Source organism: Chamaea fasciata, unplaced genomic scaffold (assembly GCF_029207755.1).
Source record: "Chamaea fasciata isolate MVZ Bird 193981 ecotype frontalis unplaced genomic scaffold, bChaFas1.0.hap1 SCAF_1, whole genome shotgun sequence".
Classification (NCBI taxonomy): domain Eukaryota; kingdom Metazoa; phylum Chordata; class Aves; order Passeriformes; family Sylviidae; genus Chamaea; species Chamaea fasciata.
The window spans coordinates 92,093,960-92,116,938 of record NW_027094086.1 but is presented as its reverse complement, the minus strand read 5'-3'; the positions used below and the strand labels follow the sequence as shown (position 1 = coordinate 92,116,938).

The 22,979-nt window shown below is 37.0% G+C and overlaps 1 protein-coding gene across 3 annotated transcripts in view; it reads right to left on the bottom strand.

The window, feature by feature from the left end:
• The window catches only part of CDKAL1 (CDK5 regulatory subunit associated protein 1 like 1), a 383,001-nt gene that overhangs the window by 116,379 nt on the left and 243,643 nt on the right, over nt 1–22,979 (bottom strand). For all 3 annotated transcript variants that reach the window (XM_066189290.1, XM_066189285.1, XM_066189298.1), the window contains one exon: nt 16,442–16,587. In XM_066189290.1, the coding sequence (XP_066045387.1) occupies nt 16,442–16,587 (146 nt within the window). The remainder of the gene's footprint in view (nt 1–16,441; nt 16,588–22,979) is intronic.

Below are 22,979 nucleotides of genomic sequence, written 5' to 3'. Positions count from 1 at the left end.
GGTTAGTCTGCTATGTAGCTTGAGGACACTGAGCAGAAAAAGCAAAATCACCAGGAAAACAGCTCTCAAATGTCCTAGTTAACCTCTCAGACGGATGGCCTCAACCAGCCAGGTTCTTACACACTTCCTGTGTGTAATGTTTTGGTAACAGCTTCCTTTGTTAAGAATTGCCAGTAATTTAAGAACATTTCTTTGTAAAAGACAGAATCAGTTTAGAATATTGGGGTCTATGGAAGTAATTAATGCATGCACTCCTTCAAAAGTTTTGAAGGACATTCAACTTCATACACGCACACCAAGCAACAAATAGGGGACATCAGAGGCAAAATCAGGAAAAGACAAGACAGTATTTTAAATGTAGACTGTTAGCTTGCCAATGACAAAGTTAAAACGATACAAAATCAATGGACACTGTTGCCTCAGGGAAGCTCTTATCCATTTCTCTCTGTTCAGTTCAGAGAACTACTTCACTTTCAGTGTGTCATCAAGTTGCAGATAGCTTTATAATGACAATTAGGAGATCTTACCATATTGTTATTTGTGTTTATTGTCACTGTCAAAAGCTTTAAATAAAATAAAGGACTGTTAAACGTGTATAAATTCAGGTCCCTTTTTTTTTTTGAGGACACTGACAGGCTGTACACAGCCACAAGTCTTAATCCATTCAAGCAGTAGCTTTGCAGCCTAAGGGTAGGGTTACTAACTGGGAAATTAAAAAAAAAAATCACACAAACATAAAAAGAATAATGCATGTCATTATGAGAAGAGGTATTAATAAATAATAATAGCAAAGCACATTAATGAAGCCCAAATAAAAATCCAGAAGTTTAGAAAAGATAATGAGACCCCAACTATTCAAACAAAAGGCTGGAAGGTGGTCACCTGAAATATTTTGGTCCTGCATGATGTCAGATGTCCTCTGTTATGCTGAGGAGCACACACCATGCAAATGTGTTTCTACATTGTAAAGAAGTAAGAATAGCCAGAAAAAGAAGCTTTCAAAGTTAACAAACTCATACTGTGGAGAAATAATTAAAGCAACTTGATGTTGTGAGCAGTCACCTGATTTGACCTGTCAGTGACTGAAAGTTAAAAGAGAAATAGCACAAAATCTAAAATATGCTTTTATCACTGAAGAATCATCAAAGACAAAATTAAAAATATGTTTTATGAAGAATTCAAAGATATGACAGCATTCCAATTATGGCAACTAAAGCTCTTTGGCATCACTGAACCATTAACATTGGACAGGTAACGAATGAAAATTGTATTGAGGGAATAAGGTTTCAGGTAAAATTAATAGCAGTAGAAGATGAATGAAGGTGTAACTGAAATGAGTAACTTCTCTCTCATATGTGAATATATGTAATTAGGTAAGAGAGAGGATCAGTACCAGTTGGATTTAGCAACTTGATTCAAAGCACAGGAGTAATATCTGAAGGTTAAGATTAATTAAGATTAAGGGAAACAGATTTTCTACTATCTTGACATGGTAAGACAGAAAGGCCTGGCACATGAAGTCCCAGAACCCAAACAGAGTCTCTGAGGATCCCAAAATTAGTAAATTAGGTAGGACAGTTACTTTTGAAAACAAAATAAGAATCAGGATGGAGCAAGGCAACCGCTCAAGAACTAGCATCTGTCTTGTATCAAAGAAAACTATAAACTTCAAGAAGTCTCGAAAGAGTTGGTAAAAGTCAAAAAAGCAATACTTAAGAAGGAGATGGAAGAGAACCAAAAACCTTCAAAAGCATCAATATGAAAAGACATCAGTGATGTCCTCAGATCAGAATATTAAATATAATATTCTGATAAAGGAAAAAAATTGAAAACTTTTGTCACTAAAGAGAAGAGTATAGAAACAGAGAGTATCTTGATAGCAAGACTAACAGAGATGAAGAAAAAAAAAAAAGATTTTCCTGCGGTTCCCAACATTCTAATCAGAGAATCATATTACAATTTGCAGGGGAAAAGACCCCAAAAGCCAACAAATTTCTAGAGTAGGCTAAAACTGCAGAATTAAATCAAATCAATACAGAGAGAACTGAAAAACACCTCAAATGAATGGAATAAGGTGGTTATAAGTACTCCATTTTGCAAGCTGAACACAAATTTGAATTTAATAGTTACCATGAACTCCTTCTGTTAAAGCCTACTTAAATGTAATGAGTAATTTTATAAAATACCCAAAGTATGATACAGAGGGAGTAGAACACAAAAATGGAATCTAATCAATTCAGTGGAAACAGCAGTGTGTGAATTCAAAACATATCACTGAAATAATTTTTATCAAATCACATAATGTTCCACACTAGCCTTTGGGCATCAGTTAAAGAACCTGGAAAGACTGTCAAATGCCTGCCAGGCACAACAGGGCCTTTTGGCTCTGCAATACCAGCACAAAATATGAAGAATTCTTAGGCAGCAAGATCCACAAGGCTGGTGCAAAAAACTAAATTCCCAAGCTGAAATCCAATGTCTGGGTATAACATGTTGGGCCTAACACAGACACTGGCTTTTCAACCTTGAGAAAAACAGAATGCATGGTATAAAAGGAGGTCTGAAGGAAGTGGTAAATTAGGATCATTAAGAATGAAACAGGCTGTATCACAAACAATTTAAACTCATTTAATATGGAAAGCATATTGAGCAACTGATGCAAAACTACCATCTATGTAACAGCATTCCAGAAATGCTTATTCCATGTGGGTGAGAATTTCAGACATGTTTGAAGTAGGTAGAAAAACATGGAATAACTTCAGAAATTATTTATTGATTTAACCTTTGAGTCCATTAATGAAAAATATTTCATCCTCTGTGATCTACTGCAAGTCTTTATAATTCACAACACCTCCTTTCCTTCAGTTTCAGTGCCAGCATTGAAGTTCCAAGAATTTCAGTAGGTTGGGTTTTCTTATCAGCTGAATACATAATACAGTAGTTAAGATCTCTCTAAACGTTTTTATAGGGTTTTACCTTATCAGAAAAAACCACCATTTGAAAATATTCATTACACTTTACAGTTCTCACTTCTAGGACACTCATATTTTTCTTATAGATGATACGCCACTTTACTGCCTAATAGGTTGAAATGTTAGTATTTCTCCCTTTGGAGAAAAATTCAATCTTGAAAACAGTAACAAGAAAAAAAAATCTTTGACATCTGGCCTGCCATTAACAAAAAAAAATATCAGAGAAGATATATTCGAAGGACAAGGCAAAAACCAGTTATGCACCTATAGACCACTACACATAGTATACACATGGTGGTGTATGCAAGCACTGAACTATGATGTGTTGTATGTCAGCAGTACCCAAAGAAATATCCTTCAGGCCCACGTCTTTCAGTTCATGCAGTAACAGGACTGGCCCAGATCTCCTCAGAGTCCACTGATCAGACCTAACCGAGGACCACAGCTAAACGGAAGGGCTAAATGTGTAGATAGCTGTCTTAGGTTGCAATGCAAGATGTAACCAAAAGTATGTATTCTACTCCCATCTGTTAAAACCAGGTGGGGCAGTATTCTTTATCTCTTTCATAACCCATCCCTCATAACTCTGGGGGGATCTTCTCCTAATGGGCCAGCTGTTAAAAACAGGTGGGGCAGTTCTTTATCTCTTCCATAACCCAACCCTCATATCTCCGGGGGATATCTTCTGCTAATGGGCCATTACGGCTCCCTGCATGACTGCTAAAATTACATCATCCCATTGTGAGATGTTCCACCCAGTGGGAGGAGCCAAGCATTCCTACCTGGATAAAAGCTGAGAATCAGAACACCAAGGCAGCCTGTTTCCACTGGATTCCCAGAGGAAGACCAGACCCATCTACATCACCACTGGACCTTCAGAGGAAAACTACACCCTTTTTCAGCATCATTGCTTCAACAGAATCACATCTGTCACTCCAAGAGGACTTGACTGGACTGCTACCAACACCCGGACCAGCAGGGTGTCAGGTTGTATTCTGACTCTGTCAGTGTTTTCTTTTTTGTTTGTTTGCTTCTTTTTGTACTGCTACATTTTTATTTTCATTTCCCTAGTAAACAACTGTTATTCCTATTTCCATATCTTTGCCTGAGAGCCCCTTAATTTCACAATGATAATAATTCAGAGGGAGGGAGTTTACATTCTCCATTTCAAGGGAGGCTCCTGCCTTCCTTAGCAGACACCTGTCTTTTCAAACCAAGATGATACCATATATCAACGTAAAATCTGTTAAGAAGCAAGTAAATAATCTCTCTTCTTCAGATGGACTCCTGCAGTAATAATGATATAATATTAAATAATAATATAATATAAAATAATCCAAGAGTATAGAAAATCTGAAGAAGGCACATTGTGTCTCTAAATGAACCAAGACTGAAGGAGAGCTATGGCAAATACACCTTTGTGCTCGGCACGGTGGCACTTAGCAAACATATAAGTGGTTTCAAATGTCCACTTCACATTTAAAAAACACAAAGGTATGATGCAGAGTGCAGTTGTGTGAGGTTTAACTGAAGGAGCTATTAAAGAAGCAGCAGATGAACCCTATACATGACTCTAACATTTCCCTCATCTACTGTGAGAGCCTGAGGGATCTGCTAACCTGCCTGAACTCTTCATCACCAGATACAAGATCTTCAGGAATTGCTCTTCAGGGCTCTTCCCTAACATACAAGAGGTAAAATGCAGGCAGGATACAAAATAAATATCTGTAAAGGAAAGCAGGAGGCTTAAGGAGAAAAGCAAGGCACACTGACTTTCATAAAATAACTGAATGTTGGATGTCATCTTGGAAAAGGATTTCAGAAATGCTACGTGGGCTACCTTGCCTTTATGGAAAACAGGAACAAAAGGAGAATCAATGATGAGAGCTCAAATCCCTTTTCTCCTTCCAACTAAAATGCACGCTACCTTCACAAACAAGGATGGCATTGTACTCCCAAAAGATAATGAAAGGCCTAAAATCCATTGTGCATGTGCAAAAGTAAATAGAAAGATGCAAGATTTTAAAATCCTGTGCTCCAGAATCACAGCTAGTAATTCCAGAACAAACTTGTTTTGATGATAAAGGTAACTTTGCAATAACTGTGGCAGCCTACAAGGTGCAACAATGGCATCTCAGTATAACCCTGGCCAAACAGCATCTATCAAATTTGCAAAGGCACCATATCTCACAGCAAAAACACTTCTTTGGGCCTGCTTCAGGTTTTAGAACTTGTCAGGAAGTTGCACAAGGAGAACACACACTCTTGCACCTTGTGGTTGTGCCTCACTAAGCCTTCAAGTCTGGCTTTCTGTGAAGGCAATGTAGCTGCTACTGGAGTAATTGAGAACTTGCACCGGGAGTTAATTCCTTGAAAACACACTGAATTTAGGAAGTAAATATTTGGAAGATGCCATTGCAAGTTACTGACTCAGGGCTCAATTATCAGCAAGATAAGGCATTTAGATGCAATGTGTTTTTTCCCCTCATAAAGTAAGGGCATTTTATCTATTAATGAAGGCAGTCCATCAGAAAATTAAAAAAAAAACTAAAACATTCAGGCAAATAAAAAAAGTCACATTTACACCAGGTCATTAAATACATTCTTGTTTCGAGGGGGAAAAAAACCCCAGCAGATCAGAGGAAAAACCTCAGGATAGAAATTAAAAATTAAAGGATAAACTAATACCAAGAATTCATCAAGAGTATTAGAAGAGGATTTAAACTGAATTTGAAACACGCTTTTGTGACAGAGTTTAAAAGTGAAAGAAGTATGCTCAAAGTTAACTTCTGGATGCTCCAGAAGTCTAATGGAAGGAACAACTAATTTCTGTGCAAACTCTATGCATGGGATGGGAGCATATCCCATAGAGATGCTACATTACAAAAAGAGAATTAAAAATCCCCAGTCACTGTCATTGTAGAAACATAATCACTGTTTGAATGCACATTTAGTTCAATCAATGAAACTTTTTTCTGTTCTTAAGAATTATTTGAACATTTGCTTTAAGAAAAAAATATGTTTATTTGCATTATTAATGAAAACACAGAAATATTATCTCATCACTTAATGTCATAATTACTGTACTTCACTTAAATGCTGTCAAGCAAAAGCTGTATTTTGTGAAAACATACATTAAGAGACAGACTTCAGCTTCTGCTATTCTTGTAATGATGAGAACTCTCAAAATACCTCACGAATTTGCATTCCGTAGAAAATATAACTAAATAATCTAAGGTAGAAAAGCATGTTATGACTTACTGCCATTAACTCCATATGACATTTAAGACATAAACAAAGCAGGAATGTAAATCTTAGCAAAATTATATCTGATCTTTTATGCAAAATTTTAACATTTTTGAAGACAAAAACCAGACAACTAGGACATTATTTTTGTACATCATTCTGAAATACTCTGGCAAAGCACTAACCGTTCTGTTCATTAAGTTACAATAAATGTCAATAAGGACTCCATTTTCCCACAGAAAGGTGCATTGGGTTTGTGTGGCAAGGTCGTGGTAGTGAGGGAGGCTGCAGGGGTGGAGTATGCTAGATGGAAAAAATACTTCCCTGGTCACAGTTGGGAGTCCAGCTGACTGCCTTCATCAGTTCTAGGACTGAGAATGAGAGTCAGGTACTCCCCAAACCTTAACTCAGCAGTGTGGGAACAGACATCTCACTGCAGTGGAAAAATCATGCCAGTCTACTGTTCAAACCTGAACCCTACAGGCTGTTTGTCTACCTCACTCACTCTGCAGAGTCTGGGACAGTAGATTTTCCTTCACCTAGCACAGTGGCTAAAAATCAACCATAGGACACGGACACACACCCACACACAGGAACTCAGCAGCAGCTCCATGATCAACCACATAACCCATTTTTCAGATGCGTGTACCACTTCTGTAGTAAGTTGGAGGCTTAAACTGAAGTTTGTCTCAACAAAAATCCTTCAAGGGAGATAAATAGCTCAGAGAGATCAGTATTTTTTTTGTAATACAAAGCTTTTTGTAGGAGATTGATTCAAATCTGTGGGGGTTGGTAATGTCCAAAAGGTATTACCCCAGAGCTGACTGCAAGTCTGTATGGAACTGTATGGCAACTCAGCATTGCCTCTCCTGTTGAGGGCCATGGCTCCTCCAGAGGCCAACCAGGGAGGCACCCGACACAGTAAACCATAAGACAATTCATTTCTATGGCCTCTGGGTTTTGCCAATAAATATTTTCTCCAGATCCAAGACAAAGTGGCTTACAGTCAGCCACTCTAGCTTTCTCTTCTCCTATGGGAAAAGTGTTTGGATGTACTAACATTTTCCAGCTTGAGTTAACATCTGAATTACAATTTTCCAGTAGGTGGATTGAGAAGAATTTACATTGCTTCTTGTGCCTTTACATAACCATATTTTCAATATTGTCCTCCTGTTATGAATCAATTTCACAGCTGTACTTTGTCAATTACTCCTACTAAACAAAATGACAGTTCTGCATCATGATAAGAAGCAAACTAGAAAGACAAAAATCATTATAAGTGCATGAGATAAGTGGTTCAGCTGTGGAAAATAGACTTTCATCTGTTACAGTCACTACTCTTATGCACAAACCTTTTAAGATTTCAGGTCTGTGATTATTTTGCCATGTAATATGAAGTTTACAACTATAAATTTCATTCTTATTAAAAAGAGGTGAATCATCAGCTCCTGAATCCAATATACAGAGCAACATAAGATGAACATGAACACAAAGTTGAGCTTAGCTGAAGTAATCTGTATCACTGTCCCTAAAGGGATGTACAGACAAAACCTCTGGGTAGCAGAATTGTCATACCTCTTGAATGCAACTGTGTTTTAATTGGATGGCTACACTTTTAAAGAGGTTTCAAAGGCTTTGCATATTTCCATTTCCTAGTTTTCTTCATTTAAGCAGTTTGTATTTAAAACAATAACCATTAAAGACACTGATCAGCTATAGAATGTTGCCCCTTCTATTTCTTCATTCTTTTCAACTTATTTTCCCTGAAAGTTCGACAAATGTAGATTCAATCAGCACTTATCAGCTGACCAGCTACCACCTGCATGAAAAACTTCTTTGTGCCACATTGTCCTAGGTGATCAGAATAACATGGCTTACAAAATGAATTTATTATGGCAAAAATCTGAAAAAATTACCCACTAAAATGAACAAATACTTTTCTTAAATGTATAGACTATGAAAATTTAATACCATAATCAGAATTTTCTGATGCACATCTGAGCACTATAAGGTACACATGCATCTTGTATTTATATCTGTACTAATTTCCAATGACAAATACTTCTACATCTTAATATATATTTGGATATGCTTAAAAGCTCAGGAGCAAATTAAAACTGAGAATTAGATGCCAAGTGAATCTGCTATTAAGCAAATTGATATGAATTAAAGTTATTGTTTTAAAAACTAGACTCCCCTCCCAAGGTTCTAAGTTCTGTGTTTCAAGAGAGTGAAACAATAAAAATAAGCATTCAGAAAAAAACCAAAGAGATTTTAGTTTATTTTGCTTTAAAACACTAGAGAAATATAGTATCCCAATAAGTACAAACAAGAATTTAAACTCATAAATATTAAATGACTTATTTCCACTACTGCATTCCTTTCTTATATCCTTACTATGGATTTTATACCATTACTTCCGAAGAACACATTCACATGCCTTCAGGGGAAAAGAAAAAAAGGAAAAAAAGACACCATCTTGCTACACTTAAGAAACTGAATTGGATATACTTTATTAATTTCTACTCTATCATCTAACAATATTCCCACATTAGGATTTTATAGAAAAAAACTGCAGATGAGGCTGCCCAGAAAAAGGAGAGCCTAATCATAATTGCATACAGAGAGTATCACTCTAAGCTACTTCACTACTTATATTTAGCAAAAAGAGTGAGCCAAGTACAATAAATCAGATGAAATTGCTTTTACATTTAATAAGGACACATATCTTCTCTTTCCAGGAACCATTCAAAAAATGACTCCTCCAAATTTTGGCCAAAGCAGAGCATCACAGTGTTGTGACCTCAAAGGATTTGAACTGCAAATGCCCTGTGAGCCCACTATGTCTGCACTCAGCAAGCTGTGCTTATCCTGGGCACTTTATTTCCCAGACTTCACACCCCCAGACTTCAACCCCTATGGGAGCTGAATAGTAACCCGAGAGCTAGAAGAAAAAACACCCAGACTAACCCTCCCATAATCATTCTCTTATCTCCAGAAAAACATACACATATTATTTAGAAGAAAATGCTGCAAAATGGGAGTACCCATAAGCACACACATGCTTAAACAGGTCAGTATGCAGGCCCTAATTGTTCCAGAATCCAAAGAGGCTTCATATTAAAAATCACACAGCACAGAATTTTTGAAATCATAGTTTCCTATACAGTATCTTCCCCCAAAATAAACAGGTTGAAGTTACATTTAGTGTCAACTAATCTTCAAAGTCATCTGTAAATTTGGAATTATTTTATTTTAACATCACCTCACACAATTCGCTTGGGACTTCTGTATTTGTATGTATACATCCTCACACATGAACTGACAAGACGCACGAAGGACAGGATAACTGAGAGTAAACAGCCCAGAAAACTCCAATACTCTTGATGCATTTGGCATGAAAGACTATGGCTAGCAAATGGTGACTAGTAATTTATAAAGTAGCAAAAGATCTAATCCTGTGAACCACGGCAGTAAGGGGGTCTCTCCATGAACTACTGAAACCTGAATTACAATCTGTAGAACAGTGAAGACAAAGATTAAGAAGGTGCAGATATTGCTTTCCATTACCCCTCTAAGAAAAGTATATCTCCTTGCTAAAAGGTAAAGGTGCTGCAGCATTACCTGAGAAAAGAGCAAAGTGCTGTATAGGCCAAAATACTGCCCTCCTATAACACCATTTAGCTTGGTTGAAGTAATTTTACAGTAAAAAGAAAAAAAAAAGCTAACCTGAAATACCTAATGCTCATCTCTCCACAGTCAGTTCTAAAGGAAAAACACACTTTTGAAATGTAGATTGATGAATGCTGATGTTGAAAACATCCTAATGAAATTAACGGATCTGCAAGTGTCCAGCATCTTTGAAACCTCTCACCTACTTACACCTCTTTCCAAGACCTTGTGAATCAAATGCAGGGCAGGAAGGGTTATAAACTTAGCAAAGTCCAAATTTAAATTTCAGGACAACCAATCCTGTGAGGAAAAAGAGCTTGTCCATCAAAAGCTACACCATGAAGAACGAGGGTCAACTCTAGACACAAAGTTGAATGTACCTTTGTGCTGCGTGATGAACAACACTCATGTTCTAGTTTTTGGTGCTAATTCAATACCTTTTAAAGGCACTCAATTATTTAAAACATAAGAAAAAAAAGAGACACGTTTGCTAAAGTGATTATTTCAGACTCCAAGAGCAGACAAAAGACAGAATAGAGAGAAGAGTTTAGAGACTGAGGTATAAAATTACAGATAAGTACCAAATACACTCAGCAATTTCTTAGCAGAGAACGTCATAAGGATTTTAAACAGATGACATTTGCATTTGCAGTAGTCAGATTGACAGAACAGATGTGCTAAAACCCATTAAAAAAGCCCAAATCTGAAAGACTTGTCAAGGTTTGTTAGGGACACGATTTGTACGTCTGTGAAATGAGCTTAACAACATCTCTCTCTGAGAAACAGAAGTGCATTTTGAGAAAGAAAATGAAACACATTCACATTGTAAGAAACTGAGGGAGTTGATATAGTCTACTTCATAATTACCTGCATTTTGAAAGCGAGTAGAAAAAGGTATATAAAAATAGTAAATGGTTATTTTAAAATTACTCTTTTCATTGCCTTCCAATTCTACTTTCAGTACATGTCACGATAATGCGATGAAGACAATACTACTGCCACAAAGCTTTGGGATAGCTTTAAAACTGCAGGTTGTCTGAAACAGCTGCAAATTTGATGATGACTCATTTAGCTTTTTATCTTCCAATGAGAACTTAGCAATATTCAGGAGCTTGCTATATGGACATCTTTCAGAACAAAATTATTTACAGTTACTTATAATGTTTGGAATTGCCTTGATCACCCAAACAATAGTATCTGGAAACCGAAGTCGCAGGGGAACCCCGATAATGAAGGGAAGTCGGCAAAGCAAATGCAGATACAACCGATATGATCAATGCTACGTTTCTCTGTTTATTTTATGAAGATGGCAGGTTTTATACACTCTATATAGTTTACAGTTACAGATGCATTCTCATTGGCACACGGCACAGGGAAGAATGCAAACACTTATTGTTTAATAAACTGTTTAAGGTAGCCACTATGACCACACCACTCACTATACTTGTTAACTACTATAAAACCCTTTCACCCTTGCTAACACCTTAAGTTAAAACTCTAACTGCGACACACTCCTGGCACTGAATTTCTATCTGTGCCACAAACCTCTACAGGCCTCAGTGCCACGGCCTAGAGGCCTCAGCAATATGACTCAGTCTGGATGATTCAACTACTGCTTATCTCCTACAGGAAACAAACTTTTAGGAAGATGTTTCTTCCCTGTTCATTATTTCAGTCAAAAGTGGCTGCATAAAATAGAGACAATTTTTAAGCCAAAGACTAGTGAATGACAAGACACTCACACAACAAATACAGAAGGAGGCCATGATAGCCAGCTGATTGTTCACACAAGTTCTCATGGTATTACGATGCCAAAGAATAAAAACAAAGTCACAACAGAAGACTGGAACCTGGGAAAAAATTACAGCTTGTGAAATTGCTCAGAAAGGCAAGAGCAGCCATACTGAAACATATCGGACAAAATTATATTGAGAAAGTGCACTGTGAAAAGTTCCATTCAGACACCCAACTATTGCTGAAAAAAACACTGTGACTAGGAGAAGAAAACACCAGGGTCCACTTTGCTCCCAGCCATGCTATTCCAGCCTGAAGCAGCCTAAGGCCCAAGCAGATGCACCCTGGCTGCCATAGCAACAAAAGAGACAGAGCCAAGGCAGATCAAAAGAAACACAAGACAAGACAGCCCACCCCAAACCCTTAAAAACAGAATTAAAAGTGGCCTAGGAAGCTGCTGAAGCTACCATTTGTCAGCTTAACTCCTGGTAAAGCAACAGGGAAGTAGTGAGCCTCACTGAAGCCAGCTGTCCCAAAAGGGCTGTGTAACACCGCTCAACTTGGACAGTATCTCTAGTTTCCTGGGACATCAGGCAGTTGTCTGTAACTGCTGGGCAATTAGGTCTTCAGTTTGCACTTGAGTGAATAATTTCCTTCTAAGTTTGTGATTTATTTTCCACTGCACGCATTTACAACTTTAGGTCCTTTACTGAATTTTTCCAACTGCATGTAATTGTGTATCTACATATGCTGAAAAATCAAGGCTTGATTACAACTAAAAGTAATGGAGGCTCAGAGAGGCATTTGAGTCGGTCTGACTTTAATGGGAGAACCAGTGAAATGAAATCCCAGAACTTTTTGCCTAACAGAGCTGTGGCTTCTCTGCTGGCAGACCAACTTTGCTGGCTTTTTGATGATATTGGAAAGCTCTGATGTTTCCAGTCTGAATTACGAGACAGTCTCAAATGAACAGCAGCAGCCACCCACAATTAATGCTATGCTCCTATCTCAGAATATAAACAAAAACAAACTGGGAGGCAAATCCAGCTTTTCCTCAGCATTATGCTGTTCTCCAAAACAAAATGTGTTTCCGTCTAGCTCTAAATTTCCCTACTTTTCTATTTGTCTAGATTTTGGGTTTACAAGTCTCTTATCAAGCATCAGTAATAGGAGACATAAGTATAAACTTCAATGAACATCAGAATCACTTCATGATCCAAAAAGGTGAGAGAATATAGTCTGGGCAACAAAAGCAAATGACATCTGGAAAACACATTACCAGTCTAAGGACTTTTTAATGGGTATATATTCACATTGCTGATTATTCAAGCAATTACAGAATATGACATTCAAATCTCAGGTTTCTTTAACTAAAATATATTCCAATTGTTTGCTTTTATCATCAAAAGTAAATTTCAGGGGATTAAGTTTCAGAACTTCAAGATAATTAAAGCTGTCTTGCTCTTTTTGCAACTACAAACATCACCTTTCAGAAATCTATGCTGCACCTGGAAAGTTGAGATCACTTGAAAAACAACTCACATTTTGATATAATGACACTAAAAAGAAGACTTTCTGATATAAGACTAACAAAACACATTGATACTAATATCTCATGCAGGAATCATTCTTGTGAACAGTGCCTGCAGACTACTGTATTAGTCCTCAGAAACCACAGACCAGAGCCCTAGTCCTTACTTACTCCCTACCAACTGCCTACACTCTCTACCTTAATCAGTACATCCTCACTTTATGCTGTTGCTCTCTGGAACAGTTTACAAATAAATTCTCAGGAAACATATCTCTATATCTACAGATTAGATCTCCAGATATACGTAGACTGACGTATCAACTGCTCAACAGTATTTTCCTGAATAGTCGAACTTAGTGAAATCTCTGTGCAAAAAAGTGCAAAATATGATAAAAGGAATTTCATAAAAAAGTACAAAAGAAGCCTTCTGTACTTAAGTTTTTCACAGTCTAATGGATTTGCTTTTTTTGCTTTATATTCTATGCATTTTACTATTGATCTTCATAATAAGCCAAAAATGTCACCTGGCTGGGGAGCGTGGCTCTGAAATACAAAGAGCTGCATATCAAAAGCCAGCACTAGAATATCAATACTAATTTTTAAAGTTCATTTCTATTGCTTACGCCTGCAGAGAGTCCTCAAAAACAGGAAAATTGTGGCATTTCTAACTTCACAGATACAGAATGTCAAGAATGCTCCATTCTTTTAAAAAAGTGAGTTTCAATATAGAGAGTACTCTGTCTGGAGTACTCTTTGAGAACTCTAACTTCTCTATAAGGTATGCTGTGCTCAGCAGGATATACATAAATCCCCACTTTGAAGAATGTACTTCTGTAGTCACTCATGGCTCCCCAGAGGAAGGAAAAGCATTTTTTTCTTCTTGGAGAAAAAAGCTCCAGAGTGTTTTGTTGGCCTGATTGAAAAAAGATTCAGAAGTCACTTGGTATATCTTTGGGGTTCCAAAACAAAAATTATGACATGGCTGTTTCTTTTCCTTTTTCCTTTCATTTTTACTTGTCAATTTTGTGTGCTCAGATGTTTGACTGCAAGTTATTAAACACTTAACTGATAGCCATTAGCATTCCTTTATGCATGGCTTTACTTCTTCAGCAGGTCAGACTATATAGTTATTGCTTTAATAAAACTTTTGGTGAAGTTATTATCAGAGCAGATGTCACATTGTAGAGAGAGATAACATTTGGAATCTACTGACAAGTCATTGTACTTGTGTAGGAAGCTTCTAGATGACTTTATGACCAAAGCAATAGAGAAAGGAGATACAGGGGGTTCTACTTTCGGTTTATTTTACCTTCTTGATAAATGGGAGATAGAAATAATCCCTTTAGGCTATTAAAGTAGTTCAAACACATATTTAATTTTAGCTACTCTGGCTCTAGGCTCTGGAGTTGTCTGCAGCCATGTTAAGTTCTGGCAAATTTTGTGCTGAGATCTTTCTGGCAATATCTACATGGGAATATAATAGCTGGCTGCTGCCACAAGAGTAAAGCCTACAAATGAAGACTCTATGCTCTTAAGTGCAAAGGAAAAAAACTTGCGTTTTACTGATGAGCACATGTTCAAATACGCAAAACATTTTCTCTGCCTTGCATAGCTTCTTCATCCTGGGCCATATGGTACAAAGATTTTTCCACTTTAATATCTGGGGACTATTTTCTAACAGGAACTACTAGATAACTTGGTATTTTCTTAATAAGCAGGATAAATAAAGTTTATTATTCTTTAAAATCGAGACATCAAGCCAGTTTTCTTCCTTGTTAAGTTCACTACAGAAAATCACTGGAAAAAACCGTATGACATACATTACACTATGCTAAGTGACCAGCTGTTTTAAATTTGGATATTAAGTAATTCACTCTTTTCTATGTGCAAGAGCTGAATGATTTAATAAGTCCCCATATGCCCCAACATGTGCCAGCTATACTGGGTTATCGAAAATCCAGCTGCTGTTATGATAAGAGCTGCCAATGCTAAAACTACTGAAGAGAATAATGAATCAATTTCAAGTCAACTAAGACATAAACTGACACAGTTCCACTTAAGATACGTGGGAATACAATACATCTGTTAATTAAAAACTAACACTGATCCATAGTCACATGAAATTTAGTGCCAAGAATTCATGGGCATTGTTTGTGGTGGAAAATTAATGCAAATCAACCTGTATGAAGACAAGCAGCCCCATTTCCATCAGTTGTCTAGATGCACAGGAATGTCCTATAAATGACACATTCAGTTTGCAAAACAGATTCTATTGTGTCACAGTTGGCTTTCTTTCTTACATATTATAATTCCCATGCAGCTATTAGATGACAAGTTTTACATAGATAGACTTCTGAATTTTTCAATTATCATAAAAAACTGATTATGCAAACTTGATTGGTTTGATGTATGGGTATTTTAATACAAGGTAAGACTCAAACGTACAATGCCAGTGCCCTTAAAGTCATTGAACAAGCACACAAGCAAAGGAAGCAGAAAGAGAGAAAGTACCCAACAAGGTGTCAGAAATTACTCTCCAGACACATATTTTTTGGACACTCAGTGCAGAAATGTCTATCAAAATATATCACTATTAACTTTTGAAAAGCCACAAAAATACTTCCTTGGATACGAAATTAGTACTTGTAGTTACAAAACTTTTGCAGGTAGATGTAGCTTTCATCTTGGTGTCAGCATAAGTAAATACACTAATGATACATTCCTTCATTTCTCAAAATTAGCTCTGTTGTTAAGGGAAATAATTTTAAAATAATCTAGAACTCATCAGCCCCCTAAGCAAGACTGGAGTATTATTATATTGATGTAAATTTACATGAGATAAAGGATATAAAATACTTATTGGAACAAAAAACACAAACCAAACCCATATACATTTGCTGGAGCTGGATCGTCTGTAGTACAAAAAGGGTGTAATGCACAAAAGCCACATTAAAGACAATTTCAGTAATTCCAACTTCAAGCAATCTATATATAGTAGTTTATGTATAAAAATAATTTAAGAAAGCATTATTTGAAAAAAGATTAGGAATATATTGACAAATTAAAAGCATGTCATGCAGAGATTTAAGATGCTTATAAAAGCTCGAGCATAGGGGTCAACCACATCAAGGGGTTCACAGAAAATTCAAAGACTCTGAAACCTTAAAGAATTTCATTTTTTTCATACCTTAATTATGAAGTTGCAAATAACTGTGTTTTCAGCCACATGTTCTTGACATTGCAACAAACCCAATACTGTCATTTTCCCAATTATTAGTAGACTTACTTTTCTTTAAGGAAATCCACTACTTGTTTGAAGTCTGCCACACAGTATTCTCGTTTCATGTCCATGAGCACACTGTCAGAGGCTGACTGAACTGGTATGTGCAGAAAAGCATATACTCTTGGATGATTGAGAATCTTGGCCATTTCCTAGGAGTTATTAAAAGAAAAAAAAACATTTAAAGCATTATGAAAGTAATACAGAAAACTCATTTAAATTAATATATGGAGTAAGTACCAGTAGTAACACTACTAAAACCCAAACAATACTGAATTGCTGCAGTCCAGTTTGAAACAGTAGGGAGAGGAGAAAATATCTGAAAGCAATTTTGTTTTAAGAGAAAATAAGAAGAAAGCGATGAAATCGAACTTCCTTTGAGATGGGGATCACATTCCCTATGTTGTATTGATTATGCAATTGAAAGAAAATTTTAGAGGCAAAGAATTTTGAAAATTGTTGATTTCAGACAGTGGCTGTTTTCAGAAGGTGGCAAGGGCTAGTTGCCTTCTTGTTGGAGTGAAGTAACTTCTCAGATACCAAAATGAGAATGTTTATAATTGAAGCATCCCTGAAGTTGGCCAGTTAAGGTACACCTCATCAACTGCAAACCTGCTCCAACACTGGTCTGAAATGTTACCTGTGTTACTTCAGAGAAAAGGCCAGAAATTAAAAGTGCTTGGCTATAAAATGAATTAATCAGGGGGCAGCTTAAAGCTGGAGTGACAGTTTCTCCTGAAACAGACACAAGAGGTTATACATTTTGTACAAATGCAAAAGGTCAAGGAAAAAAACCAAGCAAGTAAAGGTAATAGCAAAATGCAAAACCAAACCTCCAAATGAAAGCCAAACCAAACTCCCAAAGGGAGGCTTGGCAACGTGACTGAATGTGAGACAGAGAATAGAATACGGTGGCCCGATTTCTTTAATTTTTATTATTTAACTAATTAAGGACATACAGTCAAGCTACAGTCAAAGTTAAAGTATTTTTAAAAGCTGAAACCAATCAGAACCTAGACTGTGTGGAATAAGATATCATACAGCTTGTAAATCTTTGTCCTGCAACAAATAAGTGAACTTGGATAAGGAACCATATTTCATCAACAACCAGGTTTTCACAAACATTTTTCCCTTTCTCCCTGTGTTGTGGGCATACAGGAAATGGCCTGGGCCTGAGCACTGCTCTTCTGCCAGTGCATTCTTCATGCTCCAGTCAGGCTCACTCAGGCCATTTCTCCTGTTTTCTCTGATGGCACAGATACTCTGACAACGCATACTGCTGCCATATTTCGGTTTTAGGATGCAACTATTTACAAATTCTTTCCAGACCATTAATCAGCAATATTTGTCACGCATCTAGATTTTCTCTCTGTATTTCTACAAAGATGGCCTAGATTGTTCAAAGAGAAAGCAGACATCCTCATGCCTTTTCACTTGCAGGAACTCAGCTTTTTAAAAGCACTGATTTTTAGAACAAAAAGAAGAAATGTTCTCTCGATACTTGCTTTTCATCTGAAAAACATATGTGTACAAAACCCGAACTCTATCAAATCACTTCTGGAAGCAGTTTTGAAAGTTTGTGTCTAAGATCCTATTACCGAAATGTCTATGAGAAGTGGTTACATTACTCAAGGCAACACATACTCCATCACTGGTATGTAAACTCAATTTGATACACAAAATTGCACACAATTTGATACACAGAAAGGCTGTGTGCAGTGAACCTGGCTGTCAGTGGAAGCTGGAGGTAGCTGGTTTCATGAAAAAAGACTGAAGAAAAGGCCACCATGCACCCACACAAATTTTGTGTCCAATTTATATGAAGCATCCTCATAGTCATCTGTAATTGTTCTGTTTATCAGTTTATCTGTTTATCTGTTTATCAAATATGTTTCTAAAATATGGGAAATATGAGCTGAAACTTAATCTATGGAGCACAAGCCTATTATTCTGCTTATCTATTGGTTCCAAGTACTTCATACAATCTTCAAAAACAGATCTATGATATAAGGAACCAATGAAAGTCATGTTTCATAACACGTTTCTAAATCTGCCAGGTTCTTAAAAATAACTTGCCCTACGACACAGAAAAAAATTTTCTTTCCCACTCCTCAAATTTTGCATCTTCTGAATAACAGACTTCAGTATGAGATCAGTTAGTGAATTCTTTTAGAAACTAATAAATCATTTATTAGAATTTCTAGATCCAAAAGTGTTATTTTATTCCAGCTTTTGTAAGGCTGAGAATCATCTGGTAGAACAAAAAACCAAACAGATTCACTGTGTCTGTCTGCTTGTGGTAGAAATAATAGATTTTAAAAAACTCTACCTTGTTCTCATTTTTAAAGTTTTTGTTTTTAAAGTCACAAATGCGGAAATTCTCCAGTTACACGAAAATGTTGGTTTTATTTCTCATATTCACCTTAAAAAATGAAAATTTTGTGGTGAAGTATGACGAATGAAAACCCAATTCTAAAATCTCAAACGTGTTTTCCTACCCAGAGGATTCAAAAAAACCAAAGTACACAAAGGCACTAGCTGCTGATCTGACAGTAACATGCAGAATCCTGCTGGTCTCACAGTTGGTCTCTTTCAGGTGAATGTGACCAAGAGGGAGCTTTTGACTGTACTTCCTGTAAGAGGAACTAAACCACTGGTGTCCAGCAGCCAGTGTTAAACAAGACTAATCAGAACTGCTTCTTCCAGTTATCTCCCATGTAAAAGAAAGAAAACATATGTTTTCTGCAATCACTGTTGTTGATAACTTTCAAGATTAAGAACACAACTGTTGCCATTTAAAGTAATTACCCTTGGTTCTGTACTATTGGGACACAAAATGCCTGGCATTAATTAACTGAACTTTTCAGCTATTACTAGAGGTTCCTGCATACAGCGAAAGCTACAGCTGTAAGCTCAAAAACATGATTAATTATTCCACTGCATCATTTTGGTTCAGAAAGATACTCCATATCAAAAGAAATGGCATTATTTAGAAATTAAATCACATGTCGTGTATCAGAATTTCATGGTCTATCTGGGAACACTAGCACAGCCTAGCTGCAGTGGTCATGGGCTTCAGGGATGTTCTGGACAGTAAAAGCTCCTCCCTGAGATGAGGAGGTTGCAAACAGCTCTTCACGCTGTGAACGCCTTTCTTTCCTTGCTTTCTGTATCTAAAGCTACACAAAATGCACTGTACGTACTTTGAATCAAAGGTCCTACTGATAAACTGATTTCCCAGCAGGTGCTTGAGGATTGTAATGATTAACTTTGTGAATTTAGCAGAACACAAATTATTAAGAGAAACCAAACGCAAGACAGAAATACCTGATGACCCACTGTTTCATCGTTATTCACTTTTAAGTACTGCTGGTGGTCTTAAATTTACCTTTTATAACCAGAAACTCTGAGTTCAGAAGGAAACAGAATAATGAATTAAACAAAAGTTTTGCATGATTGCATCGGAAAGCTGGATAAATCTTCCAAACTTTGCACTTTTCAGATAGAAATATCACATTCTAACCTGTAGATTTAAGGTAAGACTGTTCCAGTCTTATCTTTTATCCTCCCTACCACTAAAATGACACTGAAGCTCTTTACCACGTAGGTTTGATTAAATTACAACTACTCTGCACTGAACAGTCATACTTAGTCAATGCTGACAGATTTTTTCCATACTACAGATTGCACACAGAATACCAGATTTCATCACTGAATAAAACTATTAGTTAATATCCCAAAGAGCATTTGAAGGACATAATGGGCTAATGCATATTTGTACTTCATAGTGTCTCTACATTCTAACCTTAACATCTGTTTCCTGTTGGTTTTTTATAAATACATACATTTATTTTTTTCTAAAGTGCTTTGCATTACTAGGTATAATTACATATTTCAGTTAGAAAAAACAATCTAGAATTTTATTTCCATCTGGAAACAATAAATGAACAATGTATTGAAACTATATCACTGTGAAAGAAACTTTCTGGTTTTCATCACAACTGAAATGGCTGATTGCCTTTTCTCACTATTCCCTGGAATCTGATAATGTGTCTATGAATGAAGGGATGCACTACACAAAAATAAAATTTCATGTAGGAACTAAAAGGTCAAAAAGTAGCACAATTTGTTTTAACCAGACTCTACAAAAATAGGCGTCATCTACATTTAGAAAATAACAATGTATGCGAAACATCCTTTAGGATACTGATCACATATGAAGTATTTTTTTCCAGTCCTTAGCAGCTGGAGTACATTAGAACACAAGGCACATTACTAGAGAGATTTCTGTCTAGTCCATGTATTTTATCCTAGCAATTACAATACACAAATTTAACCACCTAACCAGAAAATCACACTTCCTGTTTGCAATGACACCATGTGCAACCACAGAAAATTGCAGAGACACTAAACATCAATATCCGTGTGTCTTTATGTCAGTACCAGCAAGCTGTTCAGACAGCAGTTCTTTCCCCTCACCTAAGGCAGGCAAAAATCCAAGTATTTGAATTCTGTCTCATGTTTGAGTCACGATAACGTGAATAGATTGCTTGCAAGCAAAAGGATTTTGTCCTCTGCCAGCAGTGAAGCTCAAAGAAACCCTTGTCCATATGGAAACATGAAAAAATGGCACTCCCTCAAGACTTCATCCCTTTATGGCAAATATTAGTTTGGGATATGTCACGTGGGGTGTCTGCTGACTGTTGTCTTTCAGAAACCGAGTGGTGCCACCACCAGCACAGTCTGGATGAAAATCAAGTGGCTGTGGCCTATTTTATACATTCCTCTGCTGCAGCGCAGCTCAGGAACAGATGTGATCTTGTGATGCAGGCACAGGAATGATGACACACTTTTGATCCAGTCTGGAAAGCCCATAGCAGTTTTGTTAAAACGAATGAACAGGGAATTCTCCCCCCACTTCCCACCCCCTGTGAGTAATGGGGTTGAAAAAAAGTAAGAACAGGTGGGATGTCCCTAAGGACACTTGGTTGGGAGACAATGCTCTCCCTCACCTGTGTATGAACTGGGGGAGATGTACTGAAGCCACACAATGGGCAAGCTTAGTGGCAACCCCTACCCCATGTAATACGGCATGACATGATCAGGTCTTCATCCTGTCATTAGGATAAAGGCAGGTCACACTGGAGCAGTTAGAAGCCCATGAAATTCTAGCCAATGTAATTTGAACCTTAAGATCAAATCTTTGGTTTGCCAGATGGAGGGCAAAAGTCTGTTTTGTCATATGGGAAAAATGCCTTCTCCATTACCAAACAGAAAACTGGTATTAGCTCAGGCCACCCTTCGAAGTGGATATAAACCAGACGGCGAGCTGTGATTTGCTGATAGGAAAGCTAGCCATGAGAGCCATATGCTCAGCCCTAGCTGCTCCCAGCTGTTCTCCTAGGTGTGGGATCTCCCTACTGCTTCCAGCCTCAGAAAACAGACAAACCACAGCTAGCTAAGCAACTTTTTCCTCCCTCACAGCTTAATATGTCTTAAGCCTAATCTCTTAAAAAACCAAACCATGCCATACCGAAACCACCTAATATGCCTTCAAGAGCTTGCCACATCCTCCTTTATTAAACAAGAGCACAAGCTAATTCGAGAAGCACTGCACAAGAAGTGATATTCAGATAATATCACAATGCAATAACTGTATTTCACAGTCCAAAACTTCAGGTGAAGTCTGTCACATCTCTTCCCAGGAGTCAGTGCACAAGGAAACACACAGCACCAAATACTCTAGGTACCTCATTTATAAACACAAAAATATAAAGAATTCTCCTATTCTGTTAAAAGGTGGATATGGTTCTTTCTAAGATTATACATGGTATACCCAAGAATAAAAAGAAACTTCTTGAACAGTACCATTTTTTCACATTTTCTGACAAAATCAGTAACTCCCACTACAGATACCTTAAACCTTGGTTCCTGAAATTCTTCACAATAAACAAGCTGGCATCCCTATCACAATTTACTTCCAATATAAAGCAGGACTAACCTCACACTGGGTAAAAAGTTAAGCATCAGCATCTCCATTGGGTGGATTGCTTTTTACTCAGCCTGTGATGAGCCATGAGCCCAAGTACATCTGAGTCTCCATGTCACCAAAACACAGCTGATTCAGTGACACATTCAGCATTAATACCACACTAATTTCTGTGCACCATGCAGGAAAACGGTTCAGTGCATTCAAAGATGAGAACTGTTATTGTTGCTGCTGCAGCCACTGTTACAATCCTAAAGAGCCTTTGTGGAGCTTCAGAGTGCTGTTTGTCCAGTTCCAAAACTTGATTCACTTGAAGGTACAGTATACATTTCATTAATGGTTAAAACAATGGTTTAACGACTTAAAACCAGCCAACCAAAGAGCTAATACTAATTCCTTGTGAAATTATTAATTCTGACATGCAAGAAAATACACTTTTTTAATTTTCTCTATGGTCCTGTCTTATTTCTCATTATTAAGCACTCTTCAAATAAGATAATTTTTACCAGAAGTAAATGAAAATGCCTTTTTTCAATATGTATTAAAAACACATAT